We start from the raw sequence: 25289 nt of genomic DNA on the forward strand, positions 1-25289 counted from the left end.
TAGATTCTGGCCACCAGAGAAGTAGTTGGCAGGCTGACAAATTCAAAGTTTGATAAATGCTTTGTTCATCTCAATTTTCATTCAAATTTATAATTTCTGACAGAAATCTCCATTTGATATGGCAACTGGAGCCAATAGGAGATTAAACATTAGACAGAAAGGAGTATATGAGTTATTTAGTGCCCGAATTGGGGAATCTGGGTACTGTATTTGGTAGCTGTGAAAGAAAACTGTTAGATTTTGTTGGCTGGGAAGCTGAAATATCCGGGAGCTTTTCAGGGAGACTCTGTAGTGCAGTAAGCGAGTAAACTTAAGCCTTGCTTTGAATTAGGTGAAGACTCTTTATTTTGTAGTTCACATTTTCTTCCTATAGCTTTATTTTTCCATACAAAACTCATCTGCTATATTTATTGCTGAAAAATTAACGATTCTCTTGCTGACAAGCTATTACAAGGTTCTGATGAAACCTAGCTATAATGTCAAGCAAAAATTCTGGGCACTGAAATGCATTTTTATAAGCTTTATTAATTTTCTGAGCTGCTACACTGAGCAACTAAGAAGTTACTTTACAAGAAGCACAGCTGGAGTTGAATCTGATTTTTGTCTTTTTAGTATTTGTTGAAATACTACAAAATAATTTGCTAAAGAATCTTGTATTAGATCACTGCACAAATGCAAGTTGAACTCTTAGCCCTAAAGAGCTTACGGATGACAGTGTGCTGGAAAGGCATCAAATGTATAAATAAAATTAAAATTATGACAGTAAACTCAAGTCATAAAATACTAAGGAAGGACAGGATTTATTTCTAGAACTTGGTGTTGCAGAAGCTTAAGCTTAGCCTCTTATAGGCTGTAATTCATGGATTAGAGCACTTTTATCTAAAAGGGCAAGAGCATTTAACTGCTTTGTGTTCAGCTTTTGATTTGATTTACCATTGAACACTTAGGACTTTTAATCTTAAAACTCTCTAACTTTTAATTTAACAGAGGAGGAATTATAAGTGTTTGAAAAATAGGATAAATAATATCAAAGGCCTGTAAAAGATGCATGTGGTTTAGCAGTTCTATCAATTCTGTTTTACAGGATTCCATTTTGGACATTAAAGTACCTATATTCAAAGGACCTGGAGAATTGCCTGAAATCAGATCTTACATGGAAGAATTCCCATTCCCATTCTACATGATCCTTAGAGATGTGAACGCGCTTCCAGAAACTCTCAGTGATGCACTCAGACAGTGGTTTGAACTGGTAGCTGCCTCAGACACTTTGTAGGCTTTGTAGACAAAGTCAATACCTGATTGCTGCTAAACTGCTGAAATATATGAAACGGCATTCATCGGAGAGTTTGTAAGGCCTCTTTCTAACTAGGATTAAAGTGCAGGAGCTGCCCTCTGGCAGTCAGACTCTGCCTATGAACAAAATGGTTTGGGTGCATTCTCCCCCGTTTGTCAGAGAATTACGCAATGGTGAGACTGTCGTCTTTCATTGCCTATTCCCATAAATAACCTAAAACTTTCTTCAACTTCTTGTAATACTTTTTTTTAAAGTAGTAAGTTATTTGTAATGTTCACAGAGGTAAAATTATTCCTACCACTGTCTATTGCAATAAGAAAAATCGGTCTTGCTTCTGGAAAGGCATTTCTGCATTAGAAGAACTTCAGGTGTCTTACAAAAAAGCGTTCTTTTAGCTTCACCTGTGTGGCTGGTGCCTTTTTGGGAAGGAGTGGGGGAGCAGGGGAAGCAGATGGTTTTAAACAACCAAAAAAATAAGTACTTGAATACTTGAAACTATTCTGCAGTTAAACACATCCTATTTAATTATTACTGATTTTTTTGTCTGACAATATCAACAGGGATTTTTGTGAATAATGCCATATGATCATCCCTATATTATCAGTTTACACTGTGAAGTTTGCCCCTCTGTCCAAGGCAGACATTGAGGACCTTTCAATAATCCGATGTCTTAGAGCATGGACATGATTTTTCATTGCAAAAGCTATGCATCTTATATTGTCTGTACTAATAAAAAGAGGTACCACTGTTTGTAATTATGATGTCTGTTCTTTCAGTTGATCAAAGCTTGAATAAATTAAGCAAATTTGCCACATGGAAATGCTGTGCATTCTCTAGCAGTGCACAAATACGAATTTTCGTATGAAAATATATATTGTGGTTTATGTAACTTAAACACCTATTCTCCTTTTATGAGGATAATGCCAGCACAGAGTTTTGATTAAGGGTGTAGACTTTTGACTTCTCTAAGTGAAAATCTGAAGGGAAACTTTGTTTAAACGGTCCTGATCTAAACTCTCTTTGAAGATTTTCTTTGTGTACAAAAATGGAAGGTGTCTCATTCTAAGCGTGGTGCAGTTGATCAGAAAATGGCAGGAAATGTGGGTGTATTCCCAAAGATGTGATTGTTCTCTATGGCTTCTAGATAGAAAAACCTTACTTGAAGTATTGCTGTAGCTGTTCTGAGATGCAGCAGTGGCAAGACCCAGAGGTGTGAAATAGCCCAGCAAGGCTGTTTCTCCTATTTGTGTAGCTTTTGCCACAGCTAATTCATGATAAGCAAATTTCAGAACTGAGAACTTACCAGAGGAACTCTATCCCATCAAATGTAAATATCAAATACTATATAATATCCTTGCAGGGTTCTCTAGATCTCTCATACATGTATACAAATACTTAACATGCTTTGGGAAGATTAACTGTGGAAGTAGGTGGGTTTAGTTCATTTAGATAATCCTCCAGAATGTACTTCCATTTCAGACTTGTACTGAATATTTGTAGTAGGAAACTTGGAGAAAATATTTTTAAAAACTTTTCTTAAGACTGCAAGGATACACTTCCAGCATAAATTGTAGTTTGTTGCAGGGATGTCGTTGTAGGCTGAGACACAATTTTAGCGGCAGTGCTTATTGCACAGTTGTTTAAACAAACCAAGTTGGTTTTTTTTCCTCCATCTATAATTAATTAACAACGGGCTTGCACTAAATTTGGTACAAGGAAACACTGAGTAAGAGATGTAGAACGGGAAGGCATTGGTTAACTTGTTTTTTCTTTGCAAGCCAGCTCTATGACGGTGTTTGGGTTTGACATTCATCCACACATCTGTGCTAAAGAAACTATCAGTGCCTTGCACTGCTAGCAACAACTGCACGTTTGGACAGAGCGGCTGGTACTTAAAAAGATGCACCAGGTAGCTTAGTGTCCTGTAATTGCTCAGATGACTTCTAGATCTTATTGCACTGTTTTAATGTGATCCTACGGTTAAATAATTTGTCTTACAGCTACATCAGTCCTCAAAGCACAGCTCTTCCACCCACCCTTCTGTGAAATGCAGGTGTATTGTTTATTACTCAGGTGCGGGGTTTGTTGCTGGAGCCTGTTCGCAATTCTGGAAGAAATAAAACAGCAGCGGAGCATGAATGCACACCCTCACCCATCCCCCCCTGCCTTCTGGTTACCCTGGTACAATTTCTGGTGCCTCTGGCTGCCCGCAGCCCCCAGGCACCAAGTGGAGGGCTCGGTTCTGCCGGGGCGAAGCACGGCTCCTTGGCTCTGGCCTTGGCTCCGTGGTTCCTCTGGGCCATGAGCGCGCACCTCTTCTCAGGCTGCTGCCAGCGGGGAGGCGAGGCACTCGCCTCGCAGGGCTGAGCGAGCCGGGCCCTGCCGGGCCCCGCTGCCTGCGGCGGGCCGGCCTCCCCCGACCAGCACTGGCTGCAGGGACAGCGGCCTCCTTCGGCCCTCCTCCCCTGCGGCCCCGGGCCCGAGGCGCAGGAAATGGCCGCCGGTGGGCCCCGCCCGCCCGGGGAGGGCCACCGCCGCGGCGGGGGGGGGGGGGGGGCGGGCGGAGCTGCGCGCCATGGCCGCCAGCCGCTTACCGCCGGGCGCGCTCACCCTGAAGCAGGTACGAGCGGGCGGCTCAGGCCTCCTCTCGCCCGCCTGGCGCGGGGGGTGGCGGGGCTGGCCCGGCGGGCCGCGGCGGGCAGGGCGGGGGAGCGCGGCGGGCCGCGGGGGCCGCGCTCTCCTCCGGCTGCCGCCGCCCCCGGCCGCGCCCTGCCCGCCGTCCGGCAGCCGCAGGCCTGGCAGGACCCCCTCGCAGGCTCCCCGGCCGTGGTGGCGAATGGCCGCAGCGAGGCAGAGGGAAGCGGCCGGCGGGCGGGAGCTGCGCGGTGGGCCGCGGCGGCGGGCGGGCAGTGCCCCGAGGTGCCCGGGGGGGTGAGCTGGGGCTGGCCCCTGTAATGCTGCATTTTGGGCGCGCAGCGAGTCTCAGGCAGCGTAACGTATTCCACGTTTGGTATGTGTGTTCCTTTTTATGAACTCTACATTTCTTGGACTGGGAGCAAGGGCAATACTGCATCTTTTAGAAAAGGCGGTGGGGAACTTGGTGTTCATGTCAGTGTCCCTCAAAGCAAACAAAGCCGCTGAGGGTAGAGCTGTCAGCGGAGTGTCCTGGCGCAGGGGGTAGACTTCCCTCTCTCCTTCCCAGTTCCTGAGGCGACAGCAGGTTCTGCAGTTGTACAGGAAGATCCTGCGGGCTATTTGCGACGTCCCTGCTGAAGCAGATCGCCACTACTTAAAGGATTGGGCCAGGGAGGAATTCAGAAGAAATAAAGACGCAACAGAAGAGGTGAGGATCGGGAACCCACAGCCCTGACCACCTGCCCTCGGGAATGGTCAGTGCGCTGTCCTCTGCTTTGTCACCCGGGTTTGTTTTGTGGGTGTCGCTTCTAGATTGGTGAGAAATCTCCTGTTATTATTTTCCTATACAGAGCATTTATGTGAAGAAATAATTCAGCATCCCTAAGTATTATCTCCCCCCGTTGGCAGTAGTGATGTTTGTTTCTCTGATTTCCAGCTAATAATCTGGAATTAAAAAGCTGAAAACCAAAGAAATCCTGCTTACCCAAACCACAAATCAGAAAAATTGTATTGAACAATACTATAACTAACATCATAGATTTTTTAATGGTCAAGCTTTCTGTAGCTTCTTTTTTTCATCTTTAATTTCAACTCTATTCAGGCTGAACACAATCAAATTGTATGGTTGTGGATATGAAGCATGTATGAAATGCAGAAACCTTTACATTTCTTGTATGTCTCCTGTCCTCTGCTTTCTAATTTGTTCCTTTTTCTAGCCAGTGCTCAAGGAATTGGTGGCTGAAATACACAGACAAAGCATTACAGTACTTTTAGGTAAAAATAACATTGAGAGAAACATCCATTTGGTCTTTAAAACACCTGTCTTCGTAATACCCGTGTGCAGTTGTCATTACTTACTTGCAAAGGCAGTAGACACAGGGGCGTGAAGAAAACATTATTAGGAGTTTGAATCCAGTTCGAAACTGAATTTTAAATCAAAGCCATAACCAGCCCCCAAACACATCATTAAGAAACTTGGGAGACGGTCCTGAAGGGCAAAGGGGCCCAGGAAGGCTGGACCTTCTTCAAGAAGGAAATCTTGAAGGTGCAGGAGCAGGCAGTCCCCATGTGCCGTAAGAAGAGCCGGCAGGGAAGACGACCGGCCTGGCTGAACAAGGAGCTTATGCTGAGGCTCGGGGAAAAAAAGAGAACTTACCACCTCTGGAAGAAGGGGCAGGCAAGTGAAGAAGAATACAAGGACCTCGTTAGGTCATGCAGGGAGGGAATTAGGAAGGCGAAAGCCCAGCTAGAGCTCAACCTGGCCACGGTCGTGAGGGACAACAAAAAAAGCTTCTATAAATACATTAACAACAAAAAGAGAGCCAAGGAGGATCTCCATCCTCTACTGGATGCGGCGGGGAACATTGTCACGAAGGATGAGGAAAAGGCTGAGGTACTTAATGACTTCTTTGTCTCAGTCTTTAACAGCCACACCAGGTATCCTCAGGGTATCCATCTCCCTGAGCTGGATGACAGGGATGGAGAGCAAAATAGGCTCCCCATGATCCAGGAGGAAGCAGTTAACGACTTGCTATGCCACCTGGACACTCATAAGTCTATGGGGCCTGATGGCATCCACCCAAGGGTGCTGAGGGAGCTGGCGGAGGAGCTTGCCAAGACACTCTCCATCATTTATCAACAGTCCTGGTTAACAGGGGAGGTCCCAGACGACTGGAGGCTTGCCAACGTGACGCCCATCTACAAGAAGGGTCGGAAGGAGGATCCGGGGAACTACAGGCCTGTCAGCCTGACCTCGGTGCCAGGGAAGGTTATGGAGAGGCTCATCTTGAGGGTGCTCACGGGACACGTGCAGGATAACCAAGGGATCAGGCCCAGCCAGCACGGGTTCATGAAAGGCAGGTCCTGCTTGACCAACCTGATCTCCTTCTATGACCAGGTGACCCGCCTAGGGGATGAGGGGAAGGCTGTGGATGTTGTCTACCTGGACTTCAGCAAAGCCTTTGACACTGTTCCCCACAGTATTCTCCTGGAGAAGCTGGCGGCCCGTGGTTTAGACAGGCACACTCTTCGCTGGGTAAAAAACTGGCTGGATGGCCGAGCCCAGAGAGTTGTAGTGAATGGGGTGAAATCCAGCTGGCGGACGGTCACAAGCGGAGTCCCCCAGGGCTCAGTTTTGGGACCGGTCTTGTTTAATGTCTTTATTGATGATCTGGATGAGGGGATAGAGTGCTCCCTCAGCAAGTTTGCAGACAACACCAAGTTGGGAGGGAGTGTTGATCTGCTTGAGGGTAGGAAGGCTCTGCAGAGGGATCTGGACAGGCTGGATGGATGGGCTGAGGCCAACCGGATGAAGTTCAATAAGGCCAAGTGCCGGGTTCTACACTTTGGCCACAACAACGCCAGGCAATGCTACAGGCTTGGGGACGAGTGGCTGGAAAGCTGCCCCACAGAAAAGGACCTGGGGGTGTTGATTGACAGCCGGCTGAAGATGAGCCAGCAGTGTGCCCAGGTGGCCAAGAAGGCCAACGGCATCCTGGCCTGTATCAGAAATGGTGTGGCCAGCAGGAGCAGGGAGGTGATCATGCCCCTGTACTCAGCACTGGTGAGGCCGCACCTCGAATCCTGTGTTCAGTTTTGGACCCCTCATTACAAGAAGGACATTGAGGTGCTGGAGCGTGTCCAGAGAAGGGCGACGAAGCTGGTGAGGGGTCTGGAGCACAAGTCTTATGAGGAGCGGCTGAGGGAACTGGGGTTGTTCAGTCTGGAGAAGAGGAGGCTGAGGGGAGACCTTATTGCTCTCTACAATTACCTGAAAGGAGGTTGCAGAGAGGTGGGTGCTGGTCTCTTCTCCCAAGTGACTAGTGACAGGACTAGAGAAAATGGCCTCAAGTTGCGCCAGGGGAGGTTCAGGCTAGATATTAGGAAAAATTTCTTTACTGAGAGAGTTGTGAAACATTGGAACAGGCTGCCCAGGGAGGTGGTGGAGTCACCCTCCCTGGAGGTGTTCAAGGAGCGTGTGGATGTGGCATTGTGGGATGTGGCTTGATGGGCATGGTGCTGTGTGGTGTTGGGTGGGTTGGTTTTTGGTGTGTTGTGTTTTTGGTTTTTTGGTTTGTGGTGGGGTTTTTTTTGTTTTTTGGTTTTTTGTTTTTTTTTTTTTTTTTAGTTGGACTTGATGATCTTACAGGTCTTTTCCAACCTTAGTGATTCTGTGATTCTGTGAAGATTAATTAATTCATTTATTCACCTGTTTTTTAACCATCTCAGTGACTATAGCATTACTTCACACAAAGAAATAGCTCACAATAGTGCTGGTAAGAATTGTATGTATTTTAATGTGTTAAAATGTGCGCGCTTGTGTAAAACCTGTGCTGTGTACAGACGTTCAGTTCAGTAGAGTCCATTTTGTTTTACAGGATGCAATCAGGATGATGATTACTCAAGGCAACATGCAACTTCAGGAACTTCAAAGAACACTGAAGCTGGCAAAATCCTGATCTTAATTTTGTTGACAGCTGGACTTTCATCTGCTGTGAACAAACACAGTATTTCTTCCGGAATGTGGTTGTAATAGCAGCCTTTGCTGACAACCTGGTAATGTTTGAAGGTGGAGCCTACTGCATTGGGTTTTTTGTTTTTTCCCCTTCCTCTTCTTGGTTTGGTTACCCTCCCATGTGGAAATCACTCAGACACAAAGGACTTTTTAAAGAACTGAATGGATCATGTAGCCTGTGCTGTGGGAAAAGCAAAAAGCACCATAAATGACAACAGCAGCATTATGCCAGGGAAATGGAAAATAAATGTAAGCCAGGTTATTGTGTCTTGTTTTCTATTGTGGCAACTCTTAAGTGGTAACACTCATAGTGCTAAGAGCTCTTTCTCTACTGTGCAGAGGATTTTTACCAACATTTGGGGTTAAAAAAGCATTTGGGATAAATAAATGAGCCACAAACAAATAAACATGATAAAACATTAAGAAAATGTTTTGTATTAAGATACTGATTTTCAGTTGTCGCTGAATAAAACTTTAACGGGGACGTCTTTCTTTATGGACAAAAATGAGATATTTTAGTCCCAGAAATCATTATTACCAAGTTAACAGGAAGTACCTTTAAGTTAGTATTTAAAAGTCAATACAAACTAGAATTACAAATAGAAAATACTAACTGCAAATGTTGTGGTGTGTTTTTCCAAATGTCGTATTACTCCACTTTTGATCGTTAGCTTGCAACTATTCTTACCTTCCTGTGAATTGCAGTGTATCTTTTTTTATTATTTTCCCCCATATAATTTAAAAATGCCAAAGTGGGTCTGGGATTTTCTCGACATAAGTAGCCAGACAACAGTAGATACATACCTATCCAGTAGCTGTGTGCAATTTAGTTTGTGGTTTCAAGAGATGCAAGAGCCCTTCCCTCTCCCACTCTGCTATTACAGTTCACGTACGGAGCCTCCTCCCCTTGCCAAGAAGGCTTTCTGCCGAGTTAGTGAAAGTCCAGACAGCAAGTCCAGCCAGTCCCACCGCTGGCACAAGGGGAGGGACAGGGAAGTATTCCCCTGCCAAGCTACAGGAAGGAAGAAAGACCCCACTTGGGAGCAGGACCTATGCTTCTTGCTGGAGCTGAACAAGGGTCTTCAAAGCTACATGCTTCCGGAAAGCTGCTTTGCAAAAAGCTGCTGCTTAACAAGAAAGAATGTCTTGGGTTTTTTTCCTAATTCTTTTTCTGTAAGTCATTGTACAATCCTTTCCTATGACATTTATTTAGCTTTGCAGTAAAGGATGTGGCTCAGGCAGCCAGTGAGGCTGCTGAAGAGTTCAGGTTTGTATAGAGAGAAGCCTTTGAGCTTCTAATCAGTCAGTGAAAAATGCATGTTAGTATTTTGTTAAAGATCTAAATTTTGTTAACATTTTCTGGTAGAATGCGCTGACAGAACATTAGTGTGTTGAAGACTGATTTTTCACGTTACCAGAAAATTCTCTTTAGAAAGGAGTTTTGACTAAACAAAGCCATAATCAATGTTGGCTTGTTCTCACATGTAGCCTTCCCTTTCCCTTCAGCGTGGCGTTTGATTTCTGCTCCTTAATTAGGAGACTTTCCTTTGCTGCCTCATTGCAGTGCTTTCCATTTGGAGCCCCGAGTCTGCATTGCTCCTTTGACTCCAGTTTGTACGTTTCTAGGTTGTGGCCACATAATCCACGAATAGGTCTTGACAGGCAATGCCCTGGACAGCTGTTGACCTCATGACTGCTGCTGCCCATGATCTCCACTGCTTTGTGGGCTTGTCAAAATAAAAGTGCCTGCTGGAAGCCTTTAGGAGTCCAAGCATACTCTACTAGGGTAAGTAAATTTACTCCAAGTGTGTGCTGCAGAGAAAGGTAGGTAATACAGGTATTTTGTAAAGAAGTCCTTCAACTCTAGTAGTTTTGAAGGAGGGAGGACTACAGAGGGGACTAGAAAGGAATTAGCAGAAAATGCCTCCCTTATTTTACAGTACACTTGTTGGCTTCAGAAAACATCCAAAATCCGTACTCTGCAGCCAAGTTACTGTATTAGATTACTGCTCCCTCAGTTACTGTCTTAAATTACTGCTCCAATGGCTACCTTGGTAGTGCAGTTTGTGTGTGAAGTGGATTAGCTAAAGCCATAGCCTTGCCCTTTTTCCCTTGCACTTGTGCAAGCTCAGGAGCGTGTGTGTGATCAGCTGCACAACTCAGCCCTGTGCCAATAACTTCTGAAACAGTGGGTGTGTGCATCAGTCAGTCCCTGCAGTTGCACAGACACAAAAGCTTTGAAGTTAAAGTCCAATTTTCTGCTCCCCCTTCTGAGCCAAGTGAGGCCATTTCGTCGATTTTCTCTGGCTAGTAAACATTACACCACAGACTTCTGAGCATCACTTAACTTTAATTGCTTGGCAAAACATTCACTTTATCAAGGTGATACAAAACTTAAATAGCATGCTTCTGCATTCCTACAGTAGCTTAAACAAAACTGTAAACATATGAAAGTGTCTACATATTAGACTACAGAAGTCAGAGCAATAAAACTAGTATTTCCGTAACTGCAGATATACTTTTCTTGTCTTGATAGTGCATTAATAGGAACTTTAAAAATATTGTTATATAATAGAATTTTCTTTGCTTTATACATTTGCTAAGAAGATGAAAGCTTAATTACTAACGAGTCAACAGTGTCTTCAATACTATGAAGTATTTTGTATTGATTTTAGGGCTCCTCAGTACAGAAAAAAACGTTTCTCCTTGGCATAACAGTGCTATCCTGTGTTTGAACTGGTTTTGAACAATTGTCCTATCATGTCCTGTTAAGTAAACTTACTTTTCTAACAGAATCTGATAGAGCCTTCTCAGAGGTATAAGGAGGAAACCCTAAAGGGATGCATATGCAACAAGTTATGGTGCCTCTAGTTTATTTGGAGTCTGTCAGCCTGGATGACATTGGTTCATTTTAAGTTTTGATTTTATAACAAAACACATCCATAAAAACTTGAAAATGTTGTTGAGTTCTATTTTGTGGGACTGTTGGTGAAATCAGTCCTGAGACCTGCAGACTCACCAGGGCCCAGCCTCTCTTTTTAGAGATACAAGGGAAAAAACAGAGAGAGGAATCATTCAGAGAAACAAGGGAAGGCAGTCTGGACAAGGTGTCTGGGAGAAAATCCTGACTCTGAAGAAAAAGAAGCATTTGAGTACAGGGAACCAAGCTTTCACTTCTTTAGCTAAAGGACTTTTTCAAGCTTCTTCAGTAGTCGAGAATTCAGCCATTTGCTGCTTGAAGGAAAAGAGATTTATATAAAAATTACACCGAACAAGCAGAGCATGGTTACGGTAAAGTATTTGCCATCCATGCCCTAAACAAAACTTCTCAGTTAGATTACTCGAGTATGGCCCCAACAACTGTGTAGCCACAAGGAGCACTGCAACTAGGACACCATTAAAAAAAAAGACAAATCTAATTTAGCAGTTGTTTTAATAATGCAAAACCAAAAGAAAAGCACAGTGGCAACTGCAGCCTCTGTACCTAATGGGATGGCTCACCTTAGCATCTCACTCAGTGGGAGCCTGGCCTCTCCCAGCTGGAAGCCTGCATCTGTCACCTACGTGAGCTTGCAATTTGAGTTGGTTCTGTAGCTTCTCTCCACTGACTAGAAGGAGGCTACGGGGAGTATCTAAAATAGTTATCAATAGCCCTTCATCACTAAGGAATTTCTGTCAAGAGCTCTCAAACATCCTGGATTTATTTCAGTATTGATACCGCCACGTGTTTACATGTAGCATACAGTGGAACCCTCTAGCCACACACGACCTATGTGGAAATAAGGAAATTCCCTTTTCAGAAAGCAATTTTGGTTTCTAATGCAGTTTGTTTTCAAGCAGCACCTGGAAATTCAGAGTGCAATATTTAACGGACTCTTGGAAATAACAAAGAAAGGATCTAATCTGCAGCATCTCGTCAACAGTACAGTTTGCATATGAATTCTCCTGGGTTCTCGAGTTTCCAAAGTTATTTCTACTCCTGAAAAAGAGCATTTTGCTTGGAAGTAACAGGCACTACAAATGTATGTATCTAACAATATTTCAGATTCCTGTACAGCAGGTTGCAGAACGAGTCCCGTTGCTTGTCTTTACCTGCTTGGTAACTGCTAGCTCTCCTTCTGCACCTTAGTCCTTAATTTGCTGAGCTCCTCTTCTAAGCTTTTAATGTGCTCCTTGAGCGCAGCTTTGTCTTGCTGCGCTTTCTGATTAGCTTGGCACCGGGCTTCTTCTATCTTCCGTTCATACCACTTCTCCATCTGTGTGGAAACGGCCTCGAAGAAGTACTGTGTTATCTCCAGGGCCTGGGAGGTGTCTCTGAGCGGAGGGGCAGGTGGCTGTCCCGCAGGCAGGGCAGAAGGCTGCTGCTCCTGGCTCTGATGTGCCCCGGCGTGGTGCAGAGCTTTGTGCCTCGACTGCCCGCTTTTGCTGGACTTCTTTGTCTGAGTTCCTTTGTCGATGAAGTAGCCGCTCTGTGGTTCAGTCTTCGCAGGTTCAGTCGAGGGCTGCAAAGCCGCTTGAACCTTAACGTGTCTTAATTTGGAGCCCAAAAGCTCAGAGGAGGGCAGCTCCTGCTGGAACCTGTGGAATGTGCTGGCACTAACAGCTTTGTCCTTTGGCCTGACATCTTGAGCAAGGGCAGAAGAAGAAACTGGTCCACCAACGATTAACTGTTGCTCTGTACCTACAGAATAAAATACATACATATGTATTTAGAAAAGCTCTGGGCATTTGTTTTAGTATTCAGAAATCCTCATTGTTTGATGAATGATGCGGTTTCCCATGTACTATGCTGTGTGTACATTGTAGAGGCTTGTATTAGTTTATCACATCTTCACAGTCAGGTGATGTAATAAAGACTCATTAAAAGAGAAAAGCTGGCTCAGGCAGAGAGGCACTGCATTGCAGCTGTGGGACTACAGACTGACAACAATCAAAGGACTTCTCCAGAAGGACGTGTAACAAAGATCAGGCTAGATTCCCACAGTAGTTTATGTCTGCTGATATTTATCAACCCCCTGCTTCTACAAGAATTGAAGCCCCATTGATTTTGCAAAGGTAACACATTTTGATGCTTCTGAACTGTTCAATGCAGTATAGCTCACACTCATGCTGCCACAAGATCTCGTGTGTGGTCTTCTGCCTTTCTAGTCTGATGAGGTATCCATGACCATGTATGTTCACTTTGCATAGTGTTTTCGGGGGCACATACAATGTATTTTATAGAAGCCCAGGGCTTTGATAGCGCTCTCCTTGGCTGTGGAGACCTGGGCATTCTGCCCATTTCTTTTTTCCTCAAAAGCTTCCCTGGCCAAGCACAGAGAGGTGGCTTGAACCAAGGTCTTCCATATCTTTGGGTGGCCATGATCCCTGAAGGGGCTTGAATGTTCTCAGCTGGTTTTGTTCTTGTCAAATAAACTAATAATTAAACAGACTTTAGTTCAAGGAAAGAGGAAGAAGCGAGAGATTTATTCTAGATCCTTGCAGTTTGAATATTAAGAAGGGACATGAGTATTTTAGGTTCACATCCTTGCACCGTGCCATTATAGGTTCCATACATCTGAAAAGCACTAAATACAATACACATTTTTCAGTATACTTTGAATAATCTGCAACCTTCCTGACAGACAATGGGGTGGGAGCAATTCTGAGTGGGAAGCTGGAGAAATTTCAGAAAACATAGTTATTCAGAGCATCAAAGGACTTGGCTTCAAAGACACAGTGACATGGAAGCATCAGGAAGAGCCACTGGAATTCCACCCAACCACATTTTACAACATTCCCAGCAGCTGCCTTGAAGTGTATCCTAATCCCAAGACATTATGCATATGGATGGGGGAGAGCACACACAGCCAAAACTAATATGTGGTATTAATACAAGTATCCCCCAGTTAATTAGCTCGCCTTTGAATGAATATGACATCTGAGTACCTGACAAGGTTGTACCTGATGCACCGTTTTGTTGAATGCAAAAATGTTGCCCAAAGCTCTGTTCTGGCATCTGGACTCTGGTCCTTCCCCCATCTTCCGAGAGGCTATTTGGGAGCGTGATACAGGAATGCTGGTGGGAGCCCTCTGACTGCAGCATGGGCTGGTTAACTTTACAGTCCTTGGCACTGTGGGGGTTGTTCTCAGTATCCAGGGTCTCAGCGAGAGACTCACAAGTGGACAAAGTTGATTTTGGTCTTGATGACCTGGAATCTCCAGAAAGCTTGAGCTCCAGATTCTGAATCTTCAACATGCACCAAGTCTTCAGTTCATCGACCAAGGAAATCTATGAGAAAGAGACTGTAAACTAGATGATCCTATGATTAGATTCTATGGTTCCTGGGCTGCTGGGGACGTGGCAGGGACAAAGAGAAGCAAGCCTTACATCCGTGGGCTTAGACTCCCTGTACAGATATGCATGCTGCCACTGGGAATATTTAAAGGACTGCAAATCAGAAAAGATGAAGAACTATGCATTAGCTAATGAAAGGCACCCTCTTTAGTCTAAGCTACCCCCTCCCTCTTAGACTTGAATGTGCTACTTCAAATGCAACTCTAAGTCCTCTGATGAAAGCTGACTTGTTTAATCATACAGTCAATGGTACTTGCTAGGTGCAAGGAACATCACATGTGGTCAAAGCTGTGATTTTTAAGAGTGAAATTCAAATTAGACACTTCTGGGACACAGCTTTATATATACCATTACCAACCTCTGCTCCTCTGTCCATTTGGTGATAAAGATGAGTCCAACTAAATGATAAATTACTAACAGCTTTCAAATTACAAAGGTGCTTAATAAGCGTCAGCTGCAGAGGCATTTGCCAGTAATCATTTAAAATATGAGTAGCTTTTTTACTCTCTTGTTCATATGACATCATGAATTTAGGTCAGGCCCTCCTATGCACACAGACATTTAATCCATGCAATTAGTAAAGTCCAACTCAGTTTTTCCAGTAGTTTCAATTAGACCCAACAGAACAGGAACAGCTGATACCACTTAATGGTAATTTCAATTCACCTGATGTATCACTCCAGTATCTCATTTCTTAAATGGAGATTACAAGGAGATGGAGCACAAGCCCACACATTCAGAAGCCAATATAATACTTATGTCTCTTACTATGAAATAAAAACTAAAGCTGCCTTAGTTTGTTAAGTATTTTTCTTTGGAGAAAAGTGCTTTGGGGATGTTAGACTGAAGTATCTTGATCAGTAGTGTATGCTGGGATTATCACAGCTGCCAGCCTTTTATCACAGATTTGGAACTATCTTACAAAAAGTCATGACCTTTTACGAGCACAAAGTGTATTTCTCAATTCTTAGAAGAATACCAATAATGGTATTTTTGTTTTTTACCAATAATTGGTATTTTTAAGAGATGGAAATTTCTTAGCATGTTTTAATGGTGAGTTTATGCAGAAGCTAGAGGGGCAAGAGCTGGATCTCCACAGGAACAGTTATTCTTGTAATGCTGGTTAAACAAGCATACAAAAAGAACTTGCCTATTGGCAGTAATACACACCTTGGAGATGGTACGCTGTTGCCAAAGTCAGAGGGAGGAACTGCAGCCTTTTAATACATGGGGGGGAAAAAAGATCAGCCAGAGAAGGGAGAGATTCCCAGGGCGCACAACCAAATGGATAAGGACTAAAAGGAACAACACAGATCTTAAGCCTCTGTTCCTATTTGCAGATGTTCCTGCAGACATCCTTTAACTAAGCAAAAGCTGAAAGCACAACTGTAAAAAATTTAGCGGCAGGAATTTTTGCAAAGCACTATGTTAGAAAAAAGATATTTTATTTTAGATCCCACACTTCAGACCCACCAAATTAAATTATGACAGTGGGACTGGATTTCACATTCCCCACTTCTAATGCAAAAGCTTTATAAGTTTTGTTTAGAGATTAAGGTGGTGGATAGGAGTCATTTGTTCTCTGACATTCCTTTGCCTGTTTCAACAGATGAGATGATAAATTTCCAATATTCTCTCTGCCTGCTGGAACGAAACTCTTGAGCTGATCCATCTGAGCTAACAGGGAGTAGCTGTTTCAAGCCCTACCTGCCGTTTCTCCCCCTCATTTTTTTCCAGCTCAGTGTGCTGTTGCAGGCGGTGAAGGCACTCTGTTCTCTCTGCGGACAGCCGCTCAGCCATAAGCTTATCTAAAACACGGAGCTGTGGAAAACAACACAATTTAGCTGAGATGATGATGTTAAAAACCAAACAAAACCCCCATCTGTGAATCCTGTAAGTCAAAGTACAGTCTGTCTTTCAGCCTTCATTTCTAGGAATGCTGCCAACTACAATTAGATGTAGCTTGCAAAAAGGTTCAATCACAAAATTATTGATGAATAACAATTACATTAAAAATGAAAAAGTAGTTTAGAGGATCTTGAATCTCAGTGTAAATGGAATTCAGCAAGAAGGATTTTTACAATTACGAACCAACCAGCTGTAGGACTGCCTTCTGTTTTTAAGTTTCCCTCTTAGGGCCTCAAGCAGTTTAGATTTATTGTCTAAAGAGCACTGCAAGCCACTTAACACATTAAATGTGTTTTTCTCAGGACCCTAGTTTGCAACACTAGATCCCCGTGGAATGCCACAGTTCCCTGGTCTTGAGTATTACCTTTCAGGTTCCTTTTTACAACACAAGAAGCAATAAATGAATCATGACAATGAAAATATTCATTAAGCTTAGGACATGTTTCTAATAGTCATGTGCCAAGCAGACCTCCAGGTCATATTCTTACTTGATGTTGAGTTTTGCTTTCCATCTGGCCCAGCTTAACATTCATCTTATCTTGTATTGTTCCAAACTCAGCTTTTATCTCTTCCACCGTTGCCTCCAGCTGATTCTCCAGTTTATTTATCAGGGGCTCACAACGACATCCATTTATCGGTGCCTGAAAGGAGTAATACATTTACTTGCTACATCCTGCTGCCCTCTTAGTGCACTTGGAACATTATCACAGCCTCCTTGAGTCAGTCTTGGGCTCTTCTGTACCATGTACTGTATGTCACCCTCCAGATAACATCCTACAGTAGCTCAGCCAACAGGTTATTAGTTGGAAAAGCACAGACTAGAAGAGGTTTGATCTGGTTTACATGGACACATCCTAACTCACAGCAGTGTTGATTTCACTGGGGCTACAAGCAGCAATGAGCTCAGATCACGTATGCTGTGGTACTGTGCGCTGTATGAGGGGATACCACGTTATAGGCCTATAGCCTCTGTCTTGATTCTTGATGCTGTAGTTCTGAATTGTACAAAAAAATCTGATTTTGTGGATGTGTGTGGTTGTGTGCATTTGTGTTTTAACCTAATGTGCTTTTGGGTTTTGTTTTTTCTTTTTTTTTGTACTGTATGGCAAGGTCTCACTGTTCCTGTCTGCCTTTACCATTCAGCATTCAGCTGACCCTTATCTGCTGTGCACACCACTGCCTTCCTTTGACCTGCATAACACCGTCCCAAGGTTCCTCTGCAAGGGGAGCTGCACTGACCACATTTAAATCTCTCAGGGAGACGGTCACAAAAGGCTCCCTTAAGCAAGGACAGCTAATCCTCATCGGCTTCCTCTGCAGTCCACAGGCAGAAATTGGCTCCTTCAAGGGGGTGAGTCAGGAGCCCAAAGTGGCTGCTTTGAATCTTGTCTGCAGCAGAGCCTCCCTCTCTCCTTTGGGCCTGCAGTACTGATTCACAAATTGGCTGGGGAATGCAGGTGGTTTGCAAGCGCTAGAGAAAGCTTCAGAAATACATGTACTTAAGAGATTGTTTGCTCTTCAGGGCCTGAGAGCACCAAAGAAGACAGAGGAACAAAAAAGAAGGGGAGAAAGGATTGTCATGTATTTCAGGCAATACTATAAGGGAGTCTAGCTCTATTAAGATAATCTTTGTGAATAGATTAGAATTTGTATACAAATCCTATCCACTCTCTGCACCTTTCTTCCTGCTCCCCAAGTCCTTCCTACTGGCCCATCCTCCTACCATCAGATCCTACGGGGCTGGGAGATACTCCTTTTAACATATGAAAGGTCCTCCATCCTTCCTGATGTCAGCTATTGGGATAATCCCATAGTGCCCCCGTCTGGAAATTTCCCAAGCGTTACAAAGCGAGATGTTGGGAAATATGGCCAGTAAAACCTTTGAAGTCTGACTTGAGTGATCTTCAGAATCTGCTGAATTTCTGAACTACAGCAAGGGACTGAGGAGAGCTGCTGGATGCATGTAAGAACCTAAGGAAACGAAAGGATTGACCTCCCAGAGGTACAGGAGGGCAATATTAAGAAAACAGCAATATAGACGTTTACAATGTCTACAATTTGCTGACTGTTTTCATGCTTTTTTTATAAATGTGTACTGGTAAATACTTGCGTAATAAAATGAATAAAATATCAGTCTCTAAACTGGAATAAATGCACATGAGCTGGTAACTCCAGGTTTATTTGTGAATCCATTTCTGCACAGCTCCTGCCACCAGTAATCCTAGAATCCCCAAAGACATGTTGCAATAAACAGAATTGAAACAAAATGTATTAAGCATACTCAAGCTCTGGCTTAAGTAGTAAGCTTCAGTGTTCACACACTGCTTTCGTTTATTTTCACTGGCAAAGCTCTTTGCATTTCCTGTTGGAAATCTTAGTATTTCCAAGTGTGTCATAAAAGTTCCAGTGTCATTTCCAATCACTGTTCACACCTTATCTCCAAAAAGGAAATACTTGTAGATCAAAACTAGTTAAGTATGTCCTTCTTAGCACACACAAAAGCAGCTTATTGTTTAGCAGACTTCAGGCCAAAATGCAGCTGAAGCCCAGACAAGGAAAACAAATCCACAGTCGTGATTTCATACCCTTGAGAGTGCAGTTAATCAACTGCATTTTCTATCCATTAGCTAACTGTGCCCCAACTCCAAGTGCTGCTCCCCGTGTCTCCCTCCACGAGGGCAGTGGCCAGCTCACCTGCATCACCTTCCCATCCTTTCCTCGATAGAGTGTGTAGAGCTGGTAGGCTCGGACCTCATGGGGAGGGGGTGGAGAGGAGCAGTGATGTTTACTTCTGCGCTTAGGCACGTTTTGCTGGGGCCGAGGGAGTGTTTGCTGATCAGCTGGGGAGATGGGGTCCGAGAGTGCTGAAACCTGCATAAAATACACACAACGTTTTTCCTATCTATGACCCCCCAGTAAACTATTCCTGGTGGGAACGGGACAAATCCATTGTGACAATTACAGCAAAAACCTGATTAGAACACCAATCCAGCTGCAGTGGCTGGCCACAACCTTGGTGTCTGTCAGCACAATAACCAGATTTCTGCACAAATCTGGTTCACGTGACCCTCAGCAGCAGAACTTCCCCACCAGAAATCGGTTTTGACTGAAGACTACCTCTGCCCCGTGAGCATGGTGGGGCTGCTGCCCTGACTCACCGACACGCCGAAGGGACACCTGTACTACTGCTCAACAACTATCCCTCTCTCTGCAGTTTTAAATCTACTCATACCTTTTCCTTTGGCTTTTTCTTTTTGCTCTTCTTCCCTTTGGGATCTGGTGAGGTTGACCGGGGCTCATCCTTCAGATCGCTCTTCCTCTGCGGTGGCTGGTCGCTGCTTGGCGTGTCATCAGCAGCTGAGACGCTGCCCTGCTTGAAGCAAAGACACGAGTTCAGAGCAGTTGCAGAGATGGGGAAAAGGTGCCTTTTCTTCAAATTCCCAGTTTTAAAACTGCTCTGCACACACAAGTGGGCAACTCTTCAGCAGCAAAGCACGACAGACTGCCTCAGACAGCTGCTGTGGTCATGCACAAGTGATGGCTCCAAATAGCTTTAGTCCTGATGGGTTTTATTTACACTCTCTCCTCGCAGCAAATGCAGCTGGTAATGCCGGGCTGTACCTTGCTCTGAACCACTTCATCCCGTGGTACCGACTGAGCTCGCCTTTCCTCCTTCAGCCTCTCTCTCTTCTTCCTGAGGCTTCTTCCACGGTTAAAGCGCAAGACCTGAAGGCACACCACACTGTTACTCAGTGATGTCACGCTCTTTCCTACCACAGAAGCCAAGTAATAGAGCAGACCTTTTTCATCTCTACTAAAAGGCAGTGGATAAAGGAGAGTGCACTGCCAGATGGATGCTGATGGGCCAAGCAATGCGGGTGTTCACAGCTGTGAAAACACACCACCACTGAGCTAAGTTCATCACGGCACTTTCCTGTACCCAAAGGGGTGAGAACCTCCTCCTGGGTCCTTCTCTGTCCTTAGGCTGGCTGCCAAGCCAAGCCCAGCCCTCCTCATGCAGAGGCGACAAGGAGGAGCAGGGCAGGGATTGCGCCGGGTCTCATGCCAGAATACAGAGCCCTCCCACGTGCCTTCTGGCCTGAAGACTGTTGTAGCATTTCACCCACAGCAGCAGAGTATAAACAGGACATTTTGTCCCCATTTCAAAGCATCTTTCAGTGCGAGCAACCATCCTGGGGATGGGACATGTCTGAAGCAAGCAGCAGAGCGACACAATCCAGGAACTTTCGGGTAGAGGGCAGCTTTCTAACCCCTGGGCCACCACAGGGAACAGTGCCTGTGACTGCTCGATCCTCTGCCAGTCAGGACAGTGGGACCTCTGACAGCGCTTAATGCTGAGGCTTAATCTGCACACCTTCCTGGGCTTGGGGGCTGAAAGGCTCCACACAAATAGACCTGAGGCCAGCACACAATGCCAGCAAAAACACAGGCACTTTTCACAGCAGAAGATTAAGGACCAGGGGATGTGGCCTCTCAAGGTTAACTGGCCTCAGCAACATATGTATGTATGTGTTGGGGAGAGATTTGTAACGTACCTGTGATGCTTTAGTGAGGAGGAGCGCAACCTCAGGGTTATTGTGCTGTCTGGCAACCTCTAGAGGGGTCTGACCTGCCTGAGAGGAAAAAGAAAATGGCATTTCCTTCAAAACACAAGCTACTGGAAATGTGGAATTTCTCCACCCAAGGTTAGTACGTGCTCTGCGCACAGGAGTAAACTGACTAACTGCTTCCATTTACCCAGATTTAATTCAACTTTAACACCCAAATATTTTCTACCAACACTATGAATAGTGTTGAAGGGAGTCTGCATTAATCCAAAATACCAAAGAAACTCCATGTCCTGCTTACATTGTTGACGACGGATGCATCAGCCCCTGCCTCCAGCAACAGCTTAACCACCTTCCTGTGATTCAGAGCAGCAGCTACATGGAGTGCAGTATCCCCTGCCTGAAAGTTAGAAAGCAGAAAACAACCGTGTAATGCACATCCTGGGGTCTCACCCTGCCGAAATCACAGCTTCCTAAAGGATGCTTAGAGGTCAAAAAGCCTACACTTACTGATGCAACAACTAAGCTTAAATAAGGCCTGGTCAATAAAAAAGCAGAGTTGGGAGGAAGGGGACAAGAGGGGGCAAGCAGCTACTTCAGGGCAAGGACCTACTTCAGCCTAATTTTGAGAAATGCAGCTGGGGCACTGGTGATCTGGTTTAACTAAACCGAGTGACACACGACAGCTTGGAGACAGCACAGCTCTACGGCCAGCATATGGATACAACATCTGAGGGCAGAACCAATTTTCCCACCACAATCTTCTCTTCTTCTTTTTTTTTTTCCCTCCAGGTTTGATTATTTGGTGCGCAGGTGGTCATGTATCACATTACTCAAAAATAATCAGGTAAGTACCAGCAGCGAGATGGTTGGTGTTCTCTTCATGAGATTCCTCAAGAAAAACAGTTTTTGGACCAAAGCCAGGAGGCGATTTGGGTCCAGCACTAACACACTGCCCTGCTCTTGTCCAGGTGCAGTGAGGTGAAGACAGCTGTGATCAGATTCGGGCACCAGTTACAGAGCCAGCAGCTGTTCAAGGGAGACCGGGCACGTGCATATAATGCCCTCCTGTCCCCTTTGCCTTGCATTTTGCCTTCAGAAAATGAGATCTCCTCGAGACTGGTGGAAATCTATTGCTTGTTGCTAACTTGGATGAGGCATATTCATAAACAAATTCATTGTATGTGCAAATATAGGACAACTTTGGGTAGTGCTGGGGAATGAAGGAAAGGGGTGTCTCTCTATGCCAGGTTCACACCAGTTAATCCTAATATTCAGTAGCTCATTTTGCAAGTTAAAAAACTCATTTCCAAATAAAATTACATAGTAAATTTAACATGCTGAAACCTATTTTGTTTGCTGTAATATCTCATATCTAAGAAACAAGATAAAACGATCAGATCAGATAATACCTTTATGATCCTCAACTACACATGGAAAATTTCCCAGGAACACGAGACGATGTGGTTAAGCACCACATAATCTGTTTATTTAGCAGATTTAACACATTTTAATGTACTAAATTAATTTCCTTCTACCACCCAATCAGGCTCTGCTATAGGTACAGCAATCAATTACTTCCCTATAAACCAACTATGGATGATTAATCCTAGGTTAGACTGATCATTACTTTCAATTTAAAGCATACTTTTTCTTCACTTTTATGTCTTTTTAATTCCCACTACTGCAAAATACAGCAAAGAAAAGTATTCCAGAGAAATTCATACTTTTGTAGCATCTAAGCATTAGTGAGTTCTGCTTCACAATGTCTCTGTAATTGCCGTAGGATCATTAAAACCTAGTTACAAAGGAGAAAATGGGACCCCATAAAATGACTGAGTCTCTTGCCCAGTCCCATTCTGCACAGAACTGGTAAGGACTCAGGGGTGCCAACCCCTACCCCTACACGACTACCCCTGTCCCAAACCCCCTTTCTACACCAACATATGACTGCAGAACCTCATAAATAGGCAATGCTTTAAAGAAATGATGCAAATGTGATGGCAAAATAATAAACCACTGATATGCCATTACTTTAAGGCTATTCTTAAAAGCTCAGGCACTTGGTGGTACAGTGAAACACAGAGTAGAGTGGGATTCCTTGGGTAGGTATCCCTCTTTCCAACAACTAGCCGTATGCAAAGGGTGTAGAGTCGCAATGAGGTTCATGCACTGACCTGGTTCTTTTCATGGACAGAACAGAAAGCACTGAGCAGCACCCTAACGATGGGCAAGTGATTATAACGAGCAGCCACATGCAGACAGGTATCTCCTGCCTGCAAACAGAAACAAAGCTCTGAGCATGTAATTGCAGTAAGAAAGCTTGCACTTGTCATGGTGTTCTGGGATGAAAACATCCTATTAAACCAAAAATCTACTATCATGGGTGGGAAGGTTTAGCAAGAGCTGGGATCAGGCAAGGTGGGGGCACGAATTCTTTAACCACTGATGGGAAATACTGGAATTATAAAATGATGGCTTACTGCACTACAAAAACTGATTTACATTTTTACATGATACCTGTTCTTCTGACCCAAACCAATGTGATTTGGAAACCCCACTCAGTGTCACACATAATGAAGAAAACAGGAGGAGTGGGAGCCAGAGCAGCATCCCCACGAGGGGTGGCACATGCACAGCTAGGACTGGGAGCAGAGCCCCATGGGTTTCCATTTCTGCGTGCTTCTGCCCACCTTGTTATCGAGCAGGGACAAAACCATCTGGCTTCCTTTTGTAGATTTTTTTTTTTCCTTTGTCATGCCAGAATCATTATAACATAGGAGGAAAGCTGTCTGAAATTGAAGTCACCTTGAATCTACCTCATTTGACAGACAGATACACAGTATGTATTATCTGTCTCAGCGAGGGCACATCTGAAGGCTTTCCCTGCTCTGGCACAAAACTCCTTTAAGACGTCCATCTTTTTGAGACAGGAGCTCTTTTGCAGAATTGCACGACAGTATATGGGTCAGGCCATCAGGACCACAAAAAGCAGCAAAGGAACAGCTTCCTCGGCCTGTACAAGAGCAAAACCCCCTTTGGCTCCTCCCATCCCCACTCAAGAGATGGGTACAAGTAGTGCATCACTCAGTCCTATCAAAAGCATTCCTGTACATGATGTATACAATGGTTTGTTAGTGGTTTTTTCAATAACATTTCTAATAAAAATCACAGCTTAAAGCATTTCTACAAGTTAAAGCAATACAGCTAAAACAAAGGCACATAAAAATGAACACGTTCTTTTCAAAACTCACATTATTTTTGAGGTCTGCTCGAGATCCTCCAAGTAACAAAACACGAGTACTCTGGGAATGGCTGTTCTGGCAAGCCAGGTGAAGAGGTGTGTTACCTGCCTTAGAGAAATACAGGAAAATATAAAAGCCATATTTAGAAATTGGACATAAGCATTAAAAAATAAAACCGCACAGGTCTTCCCACAAGAAGATTCACCCAGGGGTGGGAAACTGTCGCTGCTATTTTCCCAAAGACATGAGCTGAATAAACCTGGAGACTGAAATAACCTCTTCATCCTATAAATTATTTATCTGAGATACAGTAAAGGCAGCAATTGGACAGTCTAATGGTATCTGCATTGCTCAAGTCTGTTTGCAGGAAGCAAAGACTCTAAAAACTGTCTGGTTCATTAATATCAAACAGCACTATCAAGAATTTAATTTAAAGAAATACAACTCTTGTGTTTCAGGTTTCCCCCATGCACACACACAAAGAAACACACTGCCACGGCACGGCATCTCTGATCTCAAGCAAAGCCGTCTGCGACTGCTGCAGGGTGTTAGGCAGACGAGGCTCACAATGATTTCTGTTTCCTTACAATCATAACACAAACCAGCTCCAAGTCTGGCTGGGTCTGTAGGTGCTCTCACAGGGCAAGATGCAGATTTTAGGCTACCAGGAAGCGTCAATGTTCAGAAAGCACACCAGTCTCCAGCAAAGATGAGAAGGGAAAAAAAAAGCCACCCAAACCCCAGGGAATCACATGCTAAGGTTCCTGAAAAAAGCAAACATGCAGTTTTTATGGACAGAAATCAAAGAAGAGTTTGCTTGCATATTGTCTTTCTAACACTGTGAAGGATTTTATCGGTCTGACAAGTTTTTCTAGCAGCATTTGGCTTTTGTTGGCCTGAAAATGTTTGGGGTTTTTGGCTCTTGGGAGATAGAAATTACATCAGCTCAGGTAAAAAGGTTTCCCATGCTTACTAGGCTGCCTGTTCACCTTGATTATGTCCTTTAATTTGTCCCCCGTGCTTTCAAGACACAGATCAAAGCTGCAGGGTTTGAATTACAAAAAGCCAGCTCTTAGATGTGGTCTTAGGTCTTCAGTTCCACATTACAGACTATTTCAGGCCTGAATGTAGTCTCTCAGCTGTGGCAGACACAAACATTTTCTTTCTCAGCTAAATTGCATTTAAGTGTCAATTTTTTCCCACCTGGGTTTATCTCTGAAAAGCCTCTGCAATGTCTTTATCATTTGCTGTTTGGAAGGCTGGCCCTGGTGGGAAGGCTGAGAGGTCC

General features: G+C 44.2%; 3 protein-coding genes across 6 annotated transcripts in view; 2 read left to right on the forward strand and 1 right to left on the reverse strand.

The window, feature by feature from the left end:
- MDN1 (midasin AAA ATPase 1) overlaps positions 1-2025 on the forward strand; it is a 104824-nt gene extending 102799 nt beyond the window's left edge. The window contains 1 exon segment of the mRNA XM_059827939.1: positions 1085-2025. Within this exon segment, the coding sequence (XP_059683922.1) occupies positions 1085-1273 (189 nt within the window). The 3' untranslated portion in view covers positions 1274-2025.
- A 1844-nt stretch (positions 2026-3869) lies between these two features.
- On the forward strand, positions 3870-8315 carry LYRM2 (LYR motif containing 2). The gene is made up of 3 exons (XM_059835691.1): positions 3870-3914; positions 4497-4637; positions 7807-8315. Exons 1-3 carry the CDS (start codon positions 3870-3872, stop codon positions 7885-7887), a joined length of 267 nt encoding a protein of 88 aa, XP_059691674.1. The 3' UTR covers positions 7888-8315.
- Positions 8316-12028: 3713 nt separating this feature from the next.
- ANKRD6 (ankyrin repeat domain 6) overlaps positions 12029-25289 on the reverse strand; it is a 34743-nt gene continuing 21482 nt past the window's right edge. Inside the window, exons 5-15 of one of the 4 annotated variants that reach the window (XM_009809309.2) lie at positions 24011-24109; positions 22934-23032; positions 21058-21156; positions 20745-20822; positions 19810-19914; positions 19421-19558; positions 18883-19059; positions 16677-16829; positions 15988-16101; positions 14103-14214; positions 12029-12624 (exon numbers count right to left, since the gene is read on the reverse strand). In XM_009809309.2, the coding sequence (XP_009807611.2) occupies positions 12050-12624; positions 14103-14214; positions 15988-16101; positions 16677-16829; positions 18883-19059; positions 19421-19558; positions 19810-19914; positions 20745-20822; positions 21058-21156; positions 22934-23032; positions 24011-24109 (1749 nt within the window). In that variant the 3' untranslated portion in view covers positions 12029-12049. Of the gene's footprint in view, positions 12633-14095; positions 14215-15987; positions 16102-16676; positions 16830-18882; positions 19060-19420; positions 19559-19809; positions 19915-20744; positions 20823-21057; positions 21157-22933; positions 23033-24010; positions 24110-25289 lie in introns of all 4 variants that reach the window. The other 3 variants (XM_009809308.2, XM_009809311.2, XM_009809310.2) reach the window with 3 other exon arrangements.

This window comes from Gavia stellata, chromosome 2 (genome assembly GCF_030936135.1).
Source record: "Gavia stellata isolate bGavSte3 chromosome 2, bGavSte3.hap2, whole genome shotgun sequence".
NCBI classification, from domain to species: domain Eukaryota; kingdom Metazoa; phylum Chordata; class Aves; order Gaviiformes; family Gaviidae; genus Gavia; species Gavia stellata.